Consider the following 23,351-nt stretch of genomic DNA (forward strand, 5'->3'; position numbering starts at 1 on the left):
TATTTTGGCATATCAGCTTCTGCCTCTTCAGTTCAAATATAATAATACATATATTACATAAATGTAAAATTACAATATACCTAATTAGTGATGGGTCAAACCCTGATTTTTTAAATCTAACCGAACCGAACCGAACCTAGAATCATTTTAACTCAAACTCAACATATTTAGCATGTGCAAATGAAATCAACCATAATACCAATTATATTTTGAGTTTTCGTATTACCTATTGTAGAAATATAGAATGTATATCGTAATCAGGTTTTTATCAACAATACAGCCGCAGTATCAGAATATTACCATGGGCTTACCCAAAATAGATTTTTCCCGTTACAATAAATATGATAAAAACAAAAATAGCAATTATTGGTAATTAAATATTTTAATTAAATAATTTACGGCCTCTAAATAGTTTTTTCTAAATAGTAGATAGTCATTATACATTTTTTTTAAATAACTTTTGAAGAATTTTACAAAATATTATGTTTGGTCTTTGAACAATCGAGGCATTTTGCAAGCCGAGTTCGAATTTCATACCGAACAGTTCAACACATCACTAATAATAATGTATAATATAACACACAGTATTAATATTTATATTTATATTACTAACTAAGCATTATGACAAAATAATATCGATTATTAATTGTTAACATTATTATAAATAAGTATTTTTATGCAAAGCAGACAATTTCTATTTTTTTTACCATGTAATAGATTAGATAGATAGTAATTAGTAAAATATTTTACAATAAATACCTTGCTGGACTTCACTTTCGTTCATGTTCGCAGTGTTAATTTTTTACAACTGTTTGATGACAAGTGAGCTGAGACCCATTAAAAGATAATGACCAAAACAATTGCATGTAATCACGCAATCGAACGATTTGTGGCAAAACACAAACTAATTAATTGGTCAAACTGATTAGTTGCATGTGAGCTGATTGTCATATCACTGTTGAAGTCACCAATGCAATTAAACTATTGATAGGATTATTTATATTTTCGATAATGTTAATATTTTTTATATATATAACTTACAAATGCAAATTAACTTCGTTAAGACAACCGCGTTATGAAATGGTACAAATGGGAAAAAGTAAGTGGAAAACGCTAAAAACGAACCTAAAACGAGTAATATAGACAAAAAAGAACTAGATGTGGAGGTAGACATACCGCCCAGTATAAAATAAATAATAAACAAAATGTATTTTGATATGAAACAAAATTTAGCTATAATAAAAGTATTATTATAATAAGAATAAAATACGTATTAATAGTAATAAAATATAGACAAGAAATTAATGAGTTAAGTTAAATTAAATAAGGAAATAAGTATATACAGTAAGTTTATGTTGAGTGTACCTATATAACTAATTGTATGTGACAATGTAATATTATATTTTGAAATAGAAAGGAAGTCAAATTCGTTATCATGAATTTTGAGTCTTCCATGATGAACAAAAAGAGTATTGTTGTAATATCTGGAGCCATTTCCAACAGCTTGAAGTGCAAAATTCGGAAACTCGAAGGGAGGCCGCTACTCTTACCACTTCATAAGCAAGTAAGGGAAATGAAAGTTCATGAATTACTGTTGAGTAAGAAAGAAATCAAGCGGATATTCATTTGTAAGGAGGTGCTCAGGGAAGCATGTTTGACACAACTCGAAAAAAGTTTGAATTTACAATTAAATAACTTAAAACCAATGTTTATAGAAAACTATATTACAAGTGGGAATAAGCTGAGCATAGTAGTATTGTGGAATGGAAGTTCCGATAGGTAAATATTAAAGAGAATTGAAATAGACAAATTCGAAATTTTAAATATAACATGTTACAATAAGAATCTTACAGGAGAATTTGCAATTCGATTTGAAAAAAGAAAAATAAGGGATATAATATTCGAATGGAATATAGATTCAGTTAAGAAAAATGGTAGAATGTTAAATTTGGAGGAAACTCACGGTATCATTTGTCCGAAAAAACATAGAATGACTTACGCCCACGACCCAAAAATGGACGTGAGGTTTACAAAATGTATGTTCAATATTGTTTTGAGGAAACAAAGATACACACATTTAATAAAACATTTTAATTAAATGAATTAAACGTTTAAAAACTTAGAACATCTTATCTAACAAGTTAATTAACTAATTGAAAAATGAAAACAATACTACTATGAGTTCATCATATTATAATATGTAACAATTATTTTCGCGTAATAATAAACCAGCTTATCTAACAAATGAATAAATTAAATTCAAAATTAATAATAATAACAATACTAATATGAAGAAATTGTATATCTACCACCTAGTAAGAATATTTTGAATAATAAAACACAATTTTTAAATAAGTAATTTTTTTAATTCATTAGATGAATATGCTATCGTCTCTATCAATTTTTGATTGTTGATTTCTATCAGTTCTTTTTTGTTTACCTAATAAAGACTGCAATTACCTAACGAATACATTAACTTTGATTTTAAATTTTTTTATATTTAAATTTGTTATAATTTTGCAAGATTGCAATAAACATATTTTAATTGTTTCAAATTTTTATATTATAATTTTTTTTAACTGTGCAAATATTAATTGCACTAAATCATCCTTTAGGTATATTCATGTCTTAAAGACTGTGAATTTGCAAAATTCTATTGTTATTATAAAAATGACAGTATATATTTTAGTCTAAAAAAACAAGAAATTCTTATTCACTGCATACACAATATCCAAAATAAAACCCAAAAAGTCTTAATCAACATATTTAAAACTTACTTTTCGTACTATTCTCAGCAATCTTAACACGCTGCACTTGTTCCAGTGTAGGAAAACTTAATTTTTTTTGATGTGGGGATGATTGGATCGCTAATAATGTTTTTTTATTTCTTCCTGCCTTTTTTGCGGCCCCAGATTTATATATACGTTTCATGTTCATAAATTAATTGCACAAATTCACGGTAAATAAATTAACAATAGACAACAGTATAACATCAAATATATCGCATAACAAATAACAATTAACAATAATCGACAGCACGCGAGTACACGACTACAGCAGTGAGCAGTCTGATTAATAAAATAACAAATCAATAATCATAGCTGTGTACCTACGTGTTATCACTATTATCCTAGTTATATTAGTCGACAATATTCTTATAAATAACTATAGTCGATACTCAATGGGATGCGAGAAAAACATTATATAATATTTATAAATAATAGCATTATAATACAATATTAACGCAAAGCCGACACGATGGAAATCATTCGTTTAAAAATAAACTATGAAACTATTGAAACATTTTAAGCTACAAAACAATAAATAATAATTATTAATTACACAGAAATGAAATTACGAAAACTAAAATTATATTTCTATTATAAAATTATAAAATTTCAATTTAGGAGACACATCCGTAAGCTATATAAGAATAATATTATTTAAGTCACTTTCAAAAGTAAATGTCATACCTTCATCATTATTATATATTTAAATATTATACATTTATACAGATATTATAGACATATATTATTGTAAATTAATACATAAATACATAATACATTTTTTTCTATGCAATATTTGCATGATTGCTGAATCCAACAGCGGGGCACTGGGGCCCCTGCAGGGTCGGGCAAGCGGGGTCCTCGTGGTCTCGTCCAAGTCCATTGTTTTTTAAAAATAAAAATAAAACATAACTTAACTTGCAGTAGTGCAATTAATCCAAAAAAAACCTCCTCTAAACTTATTACTAGAAAATTTTAGAAAATTTCATTGTACTATTATTCATCATATTGTAGGCCATAGGGAAATCCTGGACAAAATTGACGACACTAAAAAAAAAAATTTTCGCGGCTCAGCGGCCATGGCCAGGCCGACACTGGTATATATATATATACGTAGTATGTGATTATGACATAGCATATATATTGTCGAATCCAGCGCTCGCCGACGCGGATTAACGAGACCCAACGATCTACCTCGTACGAGAGTAGCCGGCGGGGGACCGTCAGCTTGGCGCCAGGGCGCCCTGACATAAACCCGTCGGAGGGACGTGACCGCGTCATCCAAAGGCGTGAAGGAGCCGCCCTCGCGAAAAATGGCTAAAGGTGTAACAACCCCCGAGGGAATGGTCTTATACTCCCCATCACACAGATGGTTAACCAATAGCATATATATTATATATATATAATAAAAATGGTGCATAACGCATATTAAAATATACGATAAGGGGGATGCGGTACTCGAATCGACTAGGCGTGGGAATTGACGGATACTAGATTGACACACGTCCTGTGTGGTCCACGGATAAGTCAGTAGACAGGAGGCAGGTAGGAGAGCAAAGAGGCCCTGAAACAGCCTAGTATAACGAATTTGTCAGTTTGGACTTACTACCGTCACAGATACGTAGTTATTATTTATTTGTGTAACAATAATTATAATTATATTATATTATAAATTGACGAAATAACATAAGGTAACTTGACACTTTTCTTTATCTATGATAGGATGCAGGGCGGCCAATGAATGTGAGCGCGTTTACATTGTTTCATTATTTGTATTTTTTTAGAACTTATAGAGACTTGTTCATGTCCATGAATTTGACCCACCCACTTTCTATGATAAGACCCAAACCAATACCAAAAGTTAGCAAATAATAGCAAATTTACTATAGAAGTTAGCAAATCATTATTGAGGCAGTTGTAAGCATTATTTATTTGGGTGGGCCAAGTTCAGGTAACCCACCCACTTTGTCCGATCGTCTCCAAACAAACGCCGGTAGTTAGCAAACAGTTAGCAAATCAATTTTTGAAGTTAGCAAATCAAAATTCTATTTATGGCCGATTTTAGAAAAAAAAAATTCCAGCCCACCCACTTTGTCCGATCGTCTCCAAACAAACGCCGGTAGTTAGCAAACAGTTAGCAAATAATAGCAAATCAATTTTTGAAGTAAGCAAATCAAAATTCTATTTTTGGCCGATTTTAGAAAAAAAAATTCCAGCCCACCCACTTTGTCGATATGGCGATATCTGCCGATTTTTTAATTAAATTATTAATTTGGATATTGACACGCAAACTCGCTGAACGTATTACAATACTGAATACACCAAGGGCTTGCTGTGTTATCTTCTACTACTGGTCGAAAGCACACGAGAAGACGCGACAACCGTTGCTACACCCATAGGCGCGACTAGACCAATATATTTTGGAAGTGCACAAACTGTAAAATATTTCTAGATCCCCAGACCCTTAACACTATACATATTAACAATAATCTCTTAATGTATAGGTATATTTTTATTTTATGACGTACTATATTTTAATATAATTGAAACAGTAACAGTGATTAAGAAAATAAATTTGTTATATATTAACATGATTTTTTTGTCCAGTGAATTGTATTTATTTAAATTACTTCTAGTTCAGACTTCAAAATTACGTGGTCCATATCTTCTCTCTCAATTACCCTACTCAATAATTCCATTACAATTATTTTTATTCAGTTAAACAGCTCGAACAGCTTGAATTTGAAATACCGAGATGGTCAATTTCTGGATTCTAGATGGTCAATAAATTTCTTCTTGAGTTTTTTTGTTGGATTTTTATATAAAAGAGTATAGGTAGTCTACAATAGGTCATATTATTTGTTTAGTATTATTAATTATTTTAGAATAGGTATTGGTAGTAACATAAACATTAAAATATTTAATTTTCATAAAAAAAATACCATACCGATTTTTTGAAAAACACAATTTAACCGTAGAACAAGTTATGTTCATGAATTTGACCCACCCACTTTCTATGATAAGACCCAAACCAATACCAAAAGTTAGCAAATAGTTAGCAAATAATAGCAAATTTACTATAGAAGTTAGCAAATCATTATTGAGGCAGTTATAAGCATTATTAATTTGGGTGGGCCAAGTTCAGGTAACCCACCCACTTTGTCCGATCGTCTCCAAACAAACGCTGGTAGTTAGCAAACAGTTAGCAAATAATAGCAAATCAAATTTTGAAGTTGGCAAATCAAAATTCTATTTTTGGCCGATTTTAGAAAAAAAAATTCCAGCCCACCCACTTTGTCCGATCGTAGCAGTCCACGATATGTGATGATACCAGAAGACATTAATCGTGTGAAAAAAACACAGACTACAGAGTGTGATGCATACACGATGATTGAACACTGGTTGATCATGATCCGGTCGTAGTGTTAGTTTGGATTGAGGTGGTAAAATAACACAACAAAAATAGAATTTTGATTTGCCAACTTCAAAAATTGATTTGCTATTATTTGCTAACTGTTTGCTAACTACCGGCGTTTGTTTGGAAACGATCGGACAAAGTGGGTGGGCTGGAATTTTTTTTCCAAAATCGGCCAAAAATAGAATTTTGATTTGCCAACTTCAAAAATTGATTTGTTATTATCTGTTAACTGTTTGCTAACTACCGGCGTTTATTTGGAGACGATCGGACAAAGTGGGTGGGCTGGAATTTTTTTTTCTAAAATCGGCCAAAAATAGGATTTTGATTTGCCAACTTCAAAAATTGATTTGCTATTATTTGCTAACTGTTTGCTAACTACCGGCGTTTGTTTGGAGACGATCGGACAAAGTGGGTGGGCTGGAATTTTTTTTTCTAAAATCGGCCAAAAATAGAATTTTGATTTGCTTACTTCAAAAATTGATTTGCTATTATTTGCTAACTGTTTGCTAACTACCGGCGTTTGTTTGGAGACGATCGGACAAAGTGGGTGGGCTGGAATTTTTTTTTCTAAAATCGGCCAAAAATAGAATTTTGATTTGCCAACTTCAAAATTTGATTTGCTATTATTTGCTAACTGTTTGCTAACTACCAGCGTTTGTTTGGAGACGATCGGACAAAGTGGGTGGGTTACCTGAACTTGGCCCACCCAAATTAATAATGCTTATAACTGCCTCAATAATGATTTGCTAACTTCTATAGTAAATTTGCTATTATTTGCTAACTATTTGCTAACTTTTGGTATTGGTTTGGGTCTTATCATAGAAAGTGGGTGGGTCAAATTCATGAACATAACTTGTTCTACGGTTAAATTGTGTTTTTCAAAAAATCGGTATGGTATTTTTTTTATGAAAATTAAATATTTTAATGTTTATGTTACTACCAATACCTATTCTAAAATAATTAATAATACTAAACAAATAATATGACCTATTGTAGACTACCTATACTCTTTTATATAAAAATCCAACAAAAAAACTCAAGAAGAAATTTATTGACCATCTAGAATCCAGAAATTGACCATCTCGGTATTTCAAATTCAAGCTGTTCGAGCTGTTTAACTGAATAAAAATAATTGTAATGGAATTATTGAGTAGGGTAATTGAGAGAGAAGATATGGACCACGTAATTTTGAAGTCTGAACTAGAAGTAATTTAAATAAATACAATTCACTGGACAAAAAAATCATGTTAATATATAACAAATTTATTTTCTTAATCACTGTTACTGTTTCAATTATATTAAAATATAGTACGTCATAAAATAAAAATATACCTATACATTAAGAGATTATTGTTAATATGTATAGTGTTAAGGGTCTGGGGATCTAGAAATATTTTACAGTTTGTGCACTTCCAAAATATATTGGTCTAGTCGCGCCTATGGGTGTAGCAACGGTTGTCGCGTCTTCTCGTGTGCTTTCGACCAGTAGTAGAAGATAACACAGCAAGCCCTTGGTGTATTCAGTATTGTAATACGTTCAGCGAGTTTGCGTGTCAATATCCAAATTAATAATTTAATTAAAAAATCGGCAGATATCGCCATATCGGATAAAAACGTTCTTTATCATATTCCAATACAAATATTACCATTATGATAACTTTTAGGCTCTTTGCTCTATCGGTCGGCGTGAACACTGAACACTGCTATTCATTCTCAACAATTATTACCTATTGTTACCTATTCGATAGCACAGAACAATATAGAAGCGAAACTCAATCAGCTGTTTACCTATGATCTGAAGTCTGAACCTCCGAAAAACATGAAAACGTTTCCACGCACAAACATGATGTTAGGCCCAAGGTCCCCGTAATTGACCCGTATTATTAAAACGAATACCACCACGTTGGCGGAGTACGCTAGCGGGATTGGCTCGTTTACCATTCCCTATTTCACGTATGCCACACCCCCCTGGAGACGTTCAAGGGTGGCCACAATTACTCGATCTGACCAATTCTCCGAGTTTCGTACCCTGTCTATAGGTACCTTTAATTGGTACCTACATACGTGCATAACCAAATTAGTGACAATTAGCAGTTGAGGTTCACCAATTACAAGTAAGTGATAGGATTAAATTTAAATTTAAAAAATTTTAAATGTCTAGTAAAAAAAATACATTATAAAACATTGATTTATTATCATTTAATTATACTATTATTTCTAATAATTATTTATCAATTATCAAAATAACAACCAACAACGCTGGTGGATCTGGACGTCAATACAATATAGTTATACCTAGTTTATTTTATATAATAAATAATAATTTTCTTATACGTACAATACAATATAAACGAAAAGGAGTGCAAAATTTTAACGATATATCATATCATTGCTATAAGGCTAGGCATGATGCGTGCAAATTATTTAAACTAAACGTTTTACCAAATAGTATGATAACTAATATTATTGAGCACATTTATTACATTTTTTTAAAGGTGTTTGAATCCGAAAATAGATGACGATTTCACACAACGTATGACACATAATATAATTTAGTTGTTAAGAAAAGCATTTGTTGTTTAACTAATGTTTATCAAATATATACATTAATCAAAACAATTAGGTATATATTTTATTTGTGAAACACGATTGCGAATGTGTTACCTTTTTTTGTAACGCAAACGCGCATGATTTTAAACTAATTAATGACAATTTTTTAGAGGAAAAAACGAACCGGTGAACACGTTTTCGAAAGTGGGTACTTTTTTCCGTTGCACAATGGTGGTCATTTTTATAATTTTTTCTTTTTTTCATGTGGCATTGCGTGATAGATCACATAGATCGTATTTATACCATATCTTTGGGCACAAAATCCATCAGTAAATCCAAGGTTTGATTTAAAAAATATTTCCCCCTCTCCAAGACTTCTTAATAAACAACTTATTTAGTTAATAATTTTTAGAAATAAGGTACATTTGTTATTCATAGTAATTCATAGTAATTATTAGAAAAATAAACTTAAAAATATTCAACAGAATATATGGTTTTCATATTTCCAATCCATGCATTACAATTATGTTTATCATTACGACGAACCTATGTATTGCGATCCGGCAACGTCACATAAAAAAATAAAGCTAGGTACAAACGATTGAAAACGTGCCATTTGTTTATTCACAGTCGTGTATCAACGTTTAAAATAATATATGGAGTAGACAATTTATGAAAATGAAGAAATTCATTGAATAAGTGACCTACATAATATCTACTGTGACCTACCATGTCATTTTTAATAGACTACCTGTTTCATGAGTATAAAATAAGTATCTAAGTAATACAATACTGATAGGCACTAAAAATGTAGGTGTATTACCTATACAATTTTTTAACTTATTTTTTTTATTTATTATAATTTAAGGATAATACAAATATTGCCTAAATATATATTTTATTCATAACATTTACAATTGTGCATAAACATAAAAAAAAAAGAATTTACCAAACTATATTTTATCAGAAATAACGTAAGAAAGATAGAAATTAATTACGGTTTTTTACTGTTGATCTATACCATACTTCGATCAATAAATCAGGGGCGGTGCCATGCATTTGTGTAACATGCATTTTTAATAACAAGATACACTTGATTGTTGATGTATTTGCACTAACAAAATGATTTGAATGATTTACTGTTTGATTATTATACCTATCTCAAAGATTGGAGATTTTCATACGCAATTTCCACTCACCCAATTTAACAGTTTAAACAATTGTTTTTAACAGTTTATTTAGAATTATAGACACTATATATTGAGTGTAACAAGACCGATGTGGCCAGGTAAATAAAAGAAGAAAAAAAATCTTTTTTTATATTTTATTGTCTTTTCTAAACTCAAACCAAAAACGTAGTCTTAAGTGTATCTTTTTTTTTATCGTTTCCCTGGTAAAATACATCCTCGGTTGTATCTACGTATTACTCCTAGTTACGTGTCGTCTATTTGAATATATTCACCCGTGAGTATCTGAGTATTGTAACGAGTGCAACATGCGAACATACATCTCTATATAGATTTAACCATTATAAAACAGTAGATCGAAGATGGTATAAGACCATGTTTTTGTAATAATGCAATGACTATTCTTTCGTTATAAGCAATAGAATATGACGTACAATTCGGCCACCGATATTTAATTTAATTTTTTTTTTAAAAACAACATATTAAAACATGCAAAAACTACAACGATACTCTTGAAGTTGAACTATTTGTCTAGTATATCAACAATCATTAGTCAAGTCTAACTTGTTTATACAATATAATGTATTATCAAATATCCAGCAAATAAGGTACATTACGTAGGTACTCTATCTAATAAAATACTCTTATAAGATTAAATATTGTAGGTCACACACTTAATTGAACATTTTTCTGTAGGTCAAATATTCAATGAATGTTTAAAATGAATATGTTATAAAGCGCTTATTATAAAATGTTTTTTTTTTCCTAAGAAACATGTGAGAACATAAAATATTACATATAAGTACTGCATAACATGTATGGTTGTTACACAATAATGAGGTAGGTACTTAATATATTTGTACCTAAACACTGTATACAATGACATATTTAACAAATATTTTGTAGATACCTACGGTTTTAAAATTTACAGCTACCTATTTCAGTCGTAAAAAAAGCTGTTTACTCATTTTATAAATACAACAACTTACAAGAAAACATTTTTTTTTCTTATTCATCGATTCGTTAGCCCCCAAAACATAAAGAAATCTATAACTGAATTTTATAAAATGTTGAAACTAAATAACTTATAGGTAGGTACCCAACGTTTTTTTTAAAACCCAGAACCCAATTGTAAATACGCCATTGTATATTATATAAAATAACATTATTTAACACAATAAAGTATAATCATAAAAAATGTATTAATGTTTATAACATTTTAATGCTAAATGGATATGCTTAATATTGTGTGAAACAATATAGGATAAAATAACATTTTACAATTACATATATTTTTTAAATTAAACAGTGATTGTATCGCATTAAAAAAAATATCCATGGAAAATATTTTATGCTAAGGTTAATCGAATAGATAGGTGCCTAAACATAAGTTAAACGTTGTACGTTGTTACAATATAATTCTCATTATATGCAATGAAACAAATGTTATATTGTTTACTTGACAGATCTAAATCCACTATAAAATAGCTTGTCGATGAAAATGTATAGTTGGTACCTACATCAAGCACAAAAAAAAACGTATACCTACGGTATGTGTTTGCGTAGTATCTAGACAGGTGGGTACCTACTTACTAAACTGATAGGTAAGATATATGTGTCTCATAAAAATAAGCGAATAAAATATTAGTATTCCCGGTGCATTTCATTTATACATCGGTGTAGGTACATATCTATGTGACTACGTGTACCTACTTAACATGACGCGAACTTTTACAGCTTTTTTTTGTCATACTACAACTATTATATTATGTCTTCGTGGATTGATTACAATGACATTATGTCGTTATAAGTGCTTATGTGCGTAATAAATAAGTATGAAAGTTATTTTATTAATTAAGAGTAGAATATTTGTAGGAGTCCAAGAAGGCATTCAGGTGTTTTTGACTATTTTTCAATGTCATACCTATAATTATCAACCCTAATAATTATCGTAACGGCTAAAATCATAATAATAAAATGGTCTTTGTATAAAATGGAAATTATTGTCTAACAATGGAATCGAATACATAGTTAACAAAGTGTACAAACAATTGAATATAAATTAATATTATCGCAATGCAATTTAAAGCACGAATATAAAATGTTATTACATTATACCACGTACTATCCATAATAACGGCTATAGTTAACGTAATTAACAATATTAAATCAATGGACAAATAATAATTATTATGATATACCTATAATATATTAATAAACGACGTCTTAATTCCTATAGCATCACCAAACGGATCGTTTAGATTATTTTCAAACTACCAACCAACGATCATAATCTTTTAGGTATATTATATAGGTACATTGTTTGGTTTTTTATTTCTAAAACAGAAGATTATGTATGACACACAATTATATGATAGTGTCTTTCAATAATCAATATACATAATCACATCTAAGTATGCAATGCAAGTAAGTCATTTTTAGATTTGAAACGACCTTAAATTGGCGGAAGCCATAAGGTGTATGGCATAAAGTATAAACATAGTATAATAATAATAATAATAATTTTTTTTAAAAAAAAAAAACATACATAATGCATCAGTGAACTTATTATATATAGGTGTAAGTAATATATTATAACTTGAACGGATAAGGAAAAAAAATAAGAATGTAACTGAATACTATCTTATAAATAGTATAACGGGATTAGGAAGGTTATCATCGGAACAAGACAAATCAGTATAATATATTATTTATGGCCGGTTGATATACATGATGATGATATATTATAATAATAACCTATACGATTGATTGAATTAAGTTCGTCGAGCAGTATGTGATCGTCTAAAAATATACCTAAATAATTTAATTTTAATATATAATTAATGAATATTGCGTGTTAAGTTACATTATAATATACGATCATTGCGTTGTCGTAGCGGACACCACTGCGTATAAAATATAAGTAAAAGTATAATATTATTCTATTGAATGTGAGTCTCCGGCTTAGACCAGACGCAGAGAAGAAGTAGCATTACTGATACATTTTATTAGGAAACACAGAGCCGAATACCAAAACCGCCGGATGGACTTGTTGCCTAGTAATATGTATCTGATTGCCAGCACGACAAACACCATTTGGCTAGTCCGGTGCAGGTAATACATTCTGAAACAATGAACAAAACTGATAAAATATTAGGTGCGTGTAAGAGTTTTTGATTAAGTAGTCGTCCTTGACCGTTCACATTCCTTCAATGTACCGTTTTAATCGTTAATTCAAGTAATGTTACGGCTGATTTTTAATCCCTAATGGATCGAAACAACTCCCTCGATCGTTTTATAATGTATTTTTTCTTCAGTGGGATCAGTAAAAGGCACTAAAAGCACTCAACAAGTTTTTTTATAGATTATAAATCGAATAGTGTGATTTGGACAGATATTTTTTTTTTATTTTCCAATAGCTATTGAGAAAATCACAAGACTGCGTAAAACGAAAACGAGTGCATAATACTGATGATAATATTTCCGAAATATAGACTTAAGCTATATCATTCGACAATCAGTGTCAACATCAATCATTCAATGAAAAGTTTAAAAATTATATAAATATGTTGAGTGATCGTTTTTTACGGACGTCGTAAAGCTTGCAGACATTTACTGTTTACAAAAGCCGTGTTGCAACACTTCAGGTGGTTTAGAAAATCCTATCTGCTAATTTAAAAAAACAATATTAACAACTATTAGAGAGACACCGTGACTTTAATGTTATTAAATAAAACAACAATACCACAAAATTATTTTACAATTTTAACCGGTATTCACTAAGTATTCATAAAAGTGCAATTAAATTAAATTTAGGAAAGCAGTTAAATAATAAACTGTACATGATTTCATTTCGAAAACGTCCTAGAAATAGCCTTTCCAGCTGTAAAAACATAGGAAGGGGCGCCTCCAGTCACCCTTTAGTAGTGGAAATGGTCCTAATATATAGATGGTCGTCAAAATATTGTTTCGTAATATTATAGGTTAGGTAAAGTGCGAATAAAATGAAAACTCTGTATTAAACATACCGTCTCAATCGCAATTTGGCGTTGGGCACGGTGCTTGGGTGGTCTTTGAGGACAAACTGCCTGGTACCCCAGATGTATGACTCGATGTAGCTCCGCCACTCCAGTTGTGACACGTCAAAGTAAAATGTCTTCTGGTCATTGGGGTCAAGTTCGGTGAACAGCTTCTGCACGTTTGTGTTCTTGAAGTTCCATTCGTGCGTGGTGAAAAATTCTAGACATGACACCGCCTTCTGTAGTCGTTTGTGGATTCGAACTAACCTGCATGTGCATACACACAGAAAAAAAAACGATTAAAATGTATTATGATCTGTCTAGGTTCTTTGTTCACTTATCTAAGAACCTATAAATGAATATGTAAAATGTAAAATTAATAAACGTCGGCTAATTCCAATATCACTCCCGGTCGACGATATTTAGAAGAAGGTATTCAGTATTGGTCATTTGCCTATTATTATTTATTATACAAGGAATCAATGGTTAGATATATCCAAAGATAGAAAGAAAGTGATTGAACATGGATATACATGCAGGATGTAACAAAGTTACGTTAAAAAATTAAATATTTTGTACCTTGGATAGTATAGGTACGAGATAACTATAGTGTTTGGAAGGAACGAATTCCTTTTTATAAAAAAAGGACGAGAAAATGAACGAGTTCTTTTTTTTTAAGGAAAAATAACAAAATTTTTCGTTCCTTTCTAGTTCCAATAATTTACACAGTATATTGCTTATTAACAAAGCTGGGCAGTAACTAGTTAAAAAGTTAAAAGTTAAGTTAATAGTTACTTTTTTTGATAACTTTTAACTTAACTAGTTAAAAAAAAAATAGAAGGTAGAAAATAACTTAATTAGTAACTAAGTTATTTCTTTTTATAAATAATTGTAACTTAACTTAGTTATTTTGTTAAAATTTAAGTTATTTGTAAAAAGTTATTTACAAAAATTTTCCTATTATGATTTATGAACTGTATATTATTTGCATTGATATTTCTGATATTTCTGAGAACCGCCAGGATTAATTAAGTATTTTGTCAACACTTCTATTAGTTCTAATAGTTTGATTGCTACGTTTAATAAACTGATGAGATTAGGACTGTAAAAATATTTTTGAAGTAACATTTTAATATTTAATATTTTAATGTGAACTGTGAATATTTTCTTTTTTATATCAATGTTTTAAACATTTTCCTTCAAATTCATAAAAGAAACATTTAGATTAGACAACATTTAAAACTGAAAATAATAATTAACTTCACAAGTTTGCTTTATAGCAGAACTAGCAGCAGTAGATTAATTTATATTTTTTGAGTAGAATATGATTAAATAGATACTATATTATACTATATTCTATTCTATATTTCTATTGTATTTTAATGGAAACATATGGAAAAAATCATATTTCAAGATTCAACTACTATTTAATTCTTTTTAATAAATAAATACTAATATTTAAATTATACTGCAAATATATAATTGTGATCTGTGTGTAAGGTACAGCTATAACAATAATCTAAAACAGTTGTATAATTTATAAAATAATATAGTCTGTGCATTTGTTATTAATTTGTTTTACTTTATACCAAAACTAATTATTTTCCAACGATGAGATAAAAAAAAAACGTTTATGAGTAAGCTAAAGGTATTTAAAAAAAAAAAATAACTTGACTTTTAACTTAACTTAGTTATTATTTTCATGAGAATTTGTAACTTAGCTTACTATATTTTATAAGATTGGATATTCACTCGATTTCTCAAGTGGCGATTTAGTTATATTGCTGTAATTCAAAAACGAATAACTGTAGATACTTGAAAATTTCACTGAATGTTTATATTAGCATTTTCTATACACCATATAATTTTGAAAATAATTTGATTCTTTTTGAGCTGTTTACGGACATTGTAAGTTTTCAATTTTTTAGTTTTTTATTCTATTAAAATATCAATAAAATTTTATTTATTGGGTAAAAAGCGTGAAAGTTTAATTCAAGGTTCCTGATATATTGTTATAATAGCAGTTAAAAAATATTAAAATTTCATAGGCACAATTTTTTTATAAGCATTTAAAGTTCAAATTTTTTATTATTTCAACTTTTAAAGCTAAGGATTGTAAATTGAATACAAGGTTCCTCGTAAATAGGTTATATATAAATTACTTTATTCACAATGATATCATCAATTATACTTAGCAATATCAGTCTGACTCGTTTTCGCTCAGAATCAGTTTTCTTATACAATGATAATATTATATCATTGAATTCATATTTAATACACAATCCATTATAGTGACTCAATTGTAAACTACTGTACAGCAGAGCAACACCCACTTGCCCACCTTTTTAGTCTTGGACTTGTTTCTCAAACATTTGAAATTAACCTAAGATAGTCATTATCGTAGGAAAAAGTAATTTATTGAAAAATCCCCAAAGCTATACTAGCTGTCGTATGCAGCTGTCAAAAATAATAATTAATAATAATAAAAAATATAAAACTCGAATGATATTTAATAATTGTAATAATAGTTATACCCTATTATATCATTATAATATTGATAAATAGGTACATATTAAAATATTATATTATATTGCTATATAAATATTTGTTTATTTACCCAATAAAAAAGCTTGAAAATTTAATAGAAGGCTCCTAGGTTATTGTTTCAAAGGCAGATGAAAAAAATTAAAAATCTTTTGTCACAGTTTTTATTTATAAGCATTTAAAGTTGAAATTTTGACAGAATACGGAAAAATCACGAAAATTAGCAAATTATTTTGAGTTGTGAATTCATAAAAATTTTTCTTTTTAAATCTAAGATTTGAAAATGTAATATAAGATTCCTCATGAGTTTGTCTACCTTTATCAAAAAAAAATGTCTACAAGAAACTTAAATTAAATTTTTATGAGCGTCTGAAATTTATATTTTTACAACATTTGATATTGATTCGACTTCTCATGTAACAATTTTCTTATTTTGTTGGAACTAAAAAACGCATGACTGTAGATACTTGAAAATTTCACTGAATGTTTATATTAGCATTTTTTATAAACCATACAATTTATAAAATATTTTGACTCTTTTTGAGCTATTTACGGGCATTGCCAGTTTTCAATTTTTTTAGTTTTTTTTTCTATAAATATCAATAAAATTTTATTTGTTGGATAAAAAAGCGTGAAAATTTAATATAAGCTCCTGATGTATCGTTCTAATAGCAGCTGAAAAATATTAAAAATACATAGGCACAATTTTTTTTTATAAGCATTTATAGTTCAAATTTTGACAACATTTATCAAATTTAAAATTTAATAATTATTTTGTAGTTAAAAATTTATAAAATGTTCAACTTTTATAGCTAAGGATTGAACATTTAAAACAAGGCTCCACGTAAATAGGTTATATATAAATTACTTTATTCACAATAATATCATCAAATATACTTGGTAATATCATAGGCAGAATCGTTTTTCTTATACAATGATATTATATCACTGAATTCAAAATTAACACCATCTTTTACAGTGACCCACTTGTAACCTACTGTACAGCAGAGTGACATTCACTTACCCACCTTTTTTATTTATTTAAGTAAAGTATTATAATATGTAATATACTATGATTATCAATTTAATAATTATAAATAATAATACTTTATCTAGACGAGAAAAAGTAATAACACTACAAATTACAGTTATTTATATTTAGTGGGAGATAATTTTGACCACTCTAAGTAACAAATTTGTCTAGATTTTACTGTATAATTAAAATATTAGTTGAATACTTTTAATAGTCAAACATATTTAATATTTATTTATTATAATATAATTTTGAAGTCTGATCGGAAACAATAATTATATAACTACTCAATTAAGAATTATAAAATCAATCTGTTCATGAAGTGGAAATAGCAAATAATATAACTGTATGTCCACAAAAACACTTTCACAGTATTAAAATATATAAATATTTAATTCATTTTAAATAAAAAAAAAATACGAAAATTGTACGTATTTTAGCAGATTACGTTGGTTTAAAAATTGGAGTGAATTGACCTCTTATAAAATTTAAAGGTAAGATTATTATCTAGGCAGTACCGTGGGTTTTTTATTATATTTAAAATATTAAGCTAGTTATGAGTATTTTTAGATGTAGAATTATAAATAAGTATTTGCTTTAGTGATTTTTTTTCGATTACCTTGGAAACATCCCCAAAAATACGATATTCACGTTAAAATTTACTTTTTTAATTAAGTAAATCTATTATTTATTTATGCTTTTAACTTTGTGAGTCATATAATATAATGGATATGTTCTAAAGAATATAAATATTTTCCTCATACCTACATTAAAATTTTTATATTTATGTTTTAGATTTAAGTTTTAACAGCGTACACATTATTATTTCGAGTGTTTTTCGTTATAACTATTAATACATTTAATATATATCTTAGTTATGAAAAGATACTAAATTTGATTACCTATGTGTATAAATTGTATCAATATATATTTATTGTAATAATTATGAATATTTGTATGTGATACGTCATATTATGGCTTATTCAATTTAAACTTCAAAAAAGTAATTTGCTACTTTGACTCCTGCAATAATAAAATTAAAAGAATAACACACGCTAGAATTTAAATTCAATCATACCTACAATTTCAATTAGTAGATTAAAACCTCAAAGCGTATAGTAATATGATTATAATATTATTAGGTACAGGGTTAAAGAATGCAAAATATTATAATTTTATGGTTTTTATATAACTTAATGAGTTTTTAATTAGTTAATTTTTTATTATAAAATATAAAATATAAATTAAAACAGTAACTGATGTAGAAAAGAACGGAGATTTGAAAAATTACATTTCATCGAGGAATGAACATTTACAATATTATCATGGGTACTTTATAATTTTATAAATGTTCAAACAAATTAAAACTTGTCTACATGTATTTTAATAGTGATACTTGTTATGTATCTATTTTATAAAATATATTTTAATTTCTCTTTGTAAAATGCAAGTGGCAGTTCTAATCCACGTCAAATGTAATTAAAAAAAAAAAATGAAATCTTAATAGGTACTGTTTTTGTCAAATAGATGAGAAAATAACGAGTTAACGATTTCCTCGATGTGAAGATGAAATAGCAATGAGAGACAACTAAATAGAAAATAATTTTAATAACTTATTAGTTTTTACTGTTTAGTTTTTACCCTTTCACTGCTGTCAGAGCAAAGGACCTTCTGTGTGCTGTGGACGTGCTTTGACAGTATACCAAAGTTGATTTGGTGATATTTATTTCTCCTTAAACTTAAAAAAAAGGTAAAAATAGAAATGTATTGAACTTTAATCTGTTTTCAGGGTTGAATAATATTTAATGGGAAAAATTTGATTTCAAGTATGGATATATAAAATTCATTTTTCCCGAACAATATATTATAATATTGCTGTGACAAATATTCCAAGAGAACCAATTTTATAAAAAATATAATAATATTATGAATTTAACATAAAAAATATGTAATCGATCAATATATCTATAATAAAATAAGATAACTACCTACTTTAATAGCTGCAGATAGAAATAAAATATTATTTATAGGATACCAAACCCGCGTGTCCGTCTTATAAACGTATAAGGTATAAGTGCATAGGCGCAATTAGGGGGGGGACTTGGAGGGGCTTAGCCCCTCCAATATTAAAATTAGCCCCTCCAAAAATTTATATTTAAATTGAAGTATTAAATCCTTCATTAATTATCTAATATACATAATACCGTAATCGTCGTTTGAAAAAAATTTTTTCTAATGTTTAAATCTGGAAACATGAAACAAACCCATACAACAACATGATGTTAGACCTTATTTACCCGCCGTATTACGAAAACAATAAAATTACTGTCTATATAGTGTCTTTGGTGTAGTACGCTGCTCGGGATCGGCTTGTTTATCATTCTTATTTCACGTATGTTGTATACATACCGTATGCCCCGCCCTTCTGGAGACCCGTATTCAATATTATAGTCAATAAATTGATAGTACCTAGTCTATTTTTGGAATATGTTTTGGTTTTCCAATAACTCCAGTCATTAAATCCTAATTTCTAAGATTAAATCATAAGCACTCATAACGCTATTGGTTATTGCTTATCAGTTATCGGTTTATTAGTTAAAATGTTCAATAGTCAACAATAATTATCATTCACAATAATTATGATATATTAAATATTATGAGAGTCAATGTTTTATTGAACAGTACAAAGTATAGTTTTTATATTGTATTAATGTTTTTAAATATCAATATGCTGATCAATTTTTATAATTTAATTTTTAGGACTTATTGAATGTGGATGTAAATACCCTTCAATCAGAAATGCTTGTGGTGAAAAACTGTGTGTCTCGTAGAAACCCCAATTTCACTTTGGAAGATATCAAATTAATCATGGATGCAGAGCTTTATCCTAATTTATATAAACTGTTATCATTATCTTTAACAATTCCAATTAGCTCTGCCACATGTGAAAGGTCATTCTCAGCAATGAGAAAGATTAAAAATTGGCTTCGAACATCTATGAATCAAGATAGATTTACAAATTTGTCATTAATTTATATAGAACGAGATTTATCAAATGAATTGTCCAACGATAAAATATTAGATACATTTGCAATTTCTAACCGAAGGTTACAATTATAATAATATACTTAATAAATAAATATATATTACATTTATTTACCTAAATGTTGTTATTTTTTCGTACAAATATTTTTAGCTTTATTAATGGATGCATTATAATTTATAATATATTAAATGTGGGAAAGTGGGTGAAAAAAAAATGAAATTGCCATATTGGTACTTGAATGGGGGGGGTGTGGGGGGCAAAGCCCCCCACTGGTCTGTTTCATTTAAATATAAGCCCCTCCAAGATAAAAACTGAAATTGCGCCTATGTATAAGTGTACAACATAACAAACTGGCGTTTAACAGAACCAATATTAGGCTGTGACCTATTATATTATTAAACTTAAAAGTAAGAATATTATCTAAAACACCTAATAGATTATTATTGATATTATAATTTTAAAGGGAGTTGTAACAGTAAAATATTACAACTGATAAAGAATACATGTATATTGTATAATATGTATCTTTTATAATAAATGTTTATTTTTTAATTCTATAATATTGTGCAAAAAAATCTTCCAACTACAATATTTTTATCCTATCAACAACTTTGTACTGATTTATTATTTATACATTTCTATTTTTTGTCGCTAGTTGAAACTTATTATAATAGACGTAGCCATTTTTCTCCAAAAAAATAAAAATTGATTCTTGATCATTTTCCTCCACTTTCTATTTTCCTCCAATAAATAATAAATAAAATAATAAAATAGTTAATACAAATAATTTATGCATATCAAAAAAATAATATTCTTTATTAGGCTTAATACAGCTGATATAGATATAGCCGATACCAGAATGTATCAACCGAGAATGTGATCCTAGCAGCAGGGCTTGCATTTGAAAAAAAAATTCTAATTTGTTGGATTGATTGGATCGATGTCTGCTAATGTTGCGCTACCAAGTTCACAGGGGTTACTACAACACTGTCTAAAATGACATAATTTAAGTTTAAAATAATGTGAAGGAAAATGGAAACCAACCTTTTTTTGTGGAGGAAAACGGTATCTCGTTTTTGGAGGAAAATTGAACCACCTATTTTAGGTACTGTCCTTTTTTAAAAATATATTATAACGAGTAATCACAGTTTAGAGCCTGGACTGTCAAGGACTGAAGGTCAAATGGTAAATTATGTTTTATAATATGGAAAACCATGATTTCACACAATGCCAACACATGAAAACTCGGTGACTGCCGGCATTTATATATAAATTTGTGATTATCTGATCCATTTATTTTACCTACCTAGACACTAGAGTAAAAAATTAATTGTATAAAAATGTTTTTGTTTGTTGTTTACTTAAAAAAAAAAATATGTATTATAACTGACGCTTTCTAGCCAGAAAATTTTTTAAATTGACATTCTCTTTTCAAAATGTACCAGTTTACTCACTAACAATGTAAAAAAAAGGTCGCCCACAGTCGAGCTATCAACTACCTAGCAAATATTCCCTCACTGACGCTGAAATACGAGAATTTGACACGCGTTGATGTCAAACGAACCCCTTGTCGTTTACTGTTAACCGTCAATGGCATCATAAAATTTTGTAGTTATATGGAATAATAGCTTTCATCGTGTACAACCAATAACGATTTGTTTTTTTTTTAGGGGTAAGTCACTATTATGTTTAAATAAATACCCATAACAGTCGGGTACTATAGTGCACTATTGACCTATATTTATATTGTTTTATAGGTGAAAAAGAACAGACATTTGTCCCAGTTAATATTGTTGTATTTTAAATCTGCATCATTAATCCATGCAATATACATAGGCATTTCTGAAATCTTACCTCGGTTGTCTACCGGTAATTTTGGCGAGCGCGTCAATGATGTAGGCAGGTGCCATCTGAAAAGCAGATACACACAAATAGTTGACGACTCTGTTGCTTTTGAAACTGCCACCAGGGTACCACAAAATGTCGCTAAATGGGTTCTCCAATATGAACTCGTGGCCCAACCGTTCGATGTCCTTCCAGTAGATCGGATTCGTTGTGCCTGACGTACAATGATAGATTTCTATGCCCTTTGGCCTGCCGAAAGTAAAAAATATTAAATAATATGTATGTGTGTGTATTATAAGAAAATACTATATTAAAAAAGTGATCTAATTTTAAAAGTACGTTTTGTAAAAATTAACCTGGGGCCCTCAGGCAAATCGAAAGACGGATGACAAAATATAATATCTCGCGAGCCACTATATTTGAATAGAGGCATCAATTATATTAATTAATAATTATGATTAAAATAATTGATTGAATACTAATTATTCCGTAATACCTATTATTATCTTGTGGGGCAGACATCATATAATTTATAAATATAATGCTGTTATGAGACAGGTACTAAAATTGCCATCAACCACTATTATAGACTATTTTCAATGAGAATGGCTTTTCGTTTTATTGAAAATAATAAATGTCACCACGTGAGAAAAATTCCTTTAGGAAACCATTATGACATTATTTTTATTTATTAGTGACAGTCAGCCCTGTGAGAAGTGCCCAGTTTAATTTCGATTAGATGAAGAACTAATAATCTGTACGTCGATTTTTGAATGAGGTTTTTAAAATACAAGTATTTATTAGATTTAAGTGAGATGAGCGTGTTTATTTGACACGTTTTGTAAATGGATATAATAATTATATGATATAATAATAAATAAATTGGACTTATTTTTCTATAACATAAGCTATAATTAATAAGT

At 28.6% G+C, this 23,351-nt stretch overlaps 1 protein-coding gene and 1 pseudogene across 2 annotated transcripts in view; one reads left to right on the forward strand and one right to left on the reverse strand.

The window, feature by feature from the left end:
* The first annotated feature begins 1,362 nt into the window (after positions 1 to 1,362).
* LOC132934206 (uncharacterized) lies at positions 1,363 to 2,098 on the forward strand (annotated as a pseudogene).
* A 6,290-nt stretch (positions 2,099 to 8,388) lies between these two features.
* LOC132934226 (putative fatty acyl-CoA reductase CG5065) overlaps positions 8,389 to 23,351 on the reverse strand; it is a 64,392-nt gene continuing 49,429 nt past the window's right edge. For both annotated transcript variants that reach the window (XM_061000506.1, XM_061000507.1), the window contains exons 7-9: positions 22,438 to 22,677; positions 13,970 to 14,227; positions 8,389 to 13,065 (exon numbers count right to left, since the gene is read on the reverse strand). In XM_061000506.1, the coding sequence (XP_060856489.1) occupies positions 12,906 to 13,065; positions 13,970 to 14,227; positions 22,438 to 22,677 (658 nt within the window). In that variant the 3' untranslated portion in view covers positions 8,389 to 12,905. The remainder of the gene's footprint in view (positions 13,066 to 13,969; positions 14,228 to 22,437; positions 22,678 to 23,351) is intronic.

The sequence above is a fragment of the Metopolophium dirhodum genome, chromosome 1 (assembly GCF_019925205.1).
Source record: "Metopolophium dirhodum isolate CAU chromosome 1, ASM1992520v1, whole genome shotgun sequence".
Lineage (NCBI taxonomy): Eukaryota > Metazoa > Arthropoda > Insecta > Hemiptera > Aphididae > Metopolophium > Metopolophium dirhodum.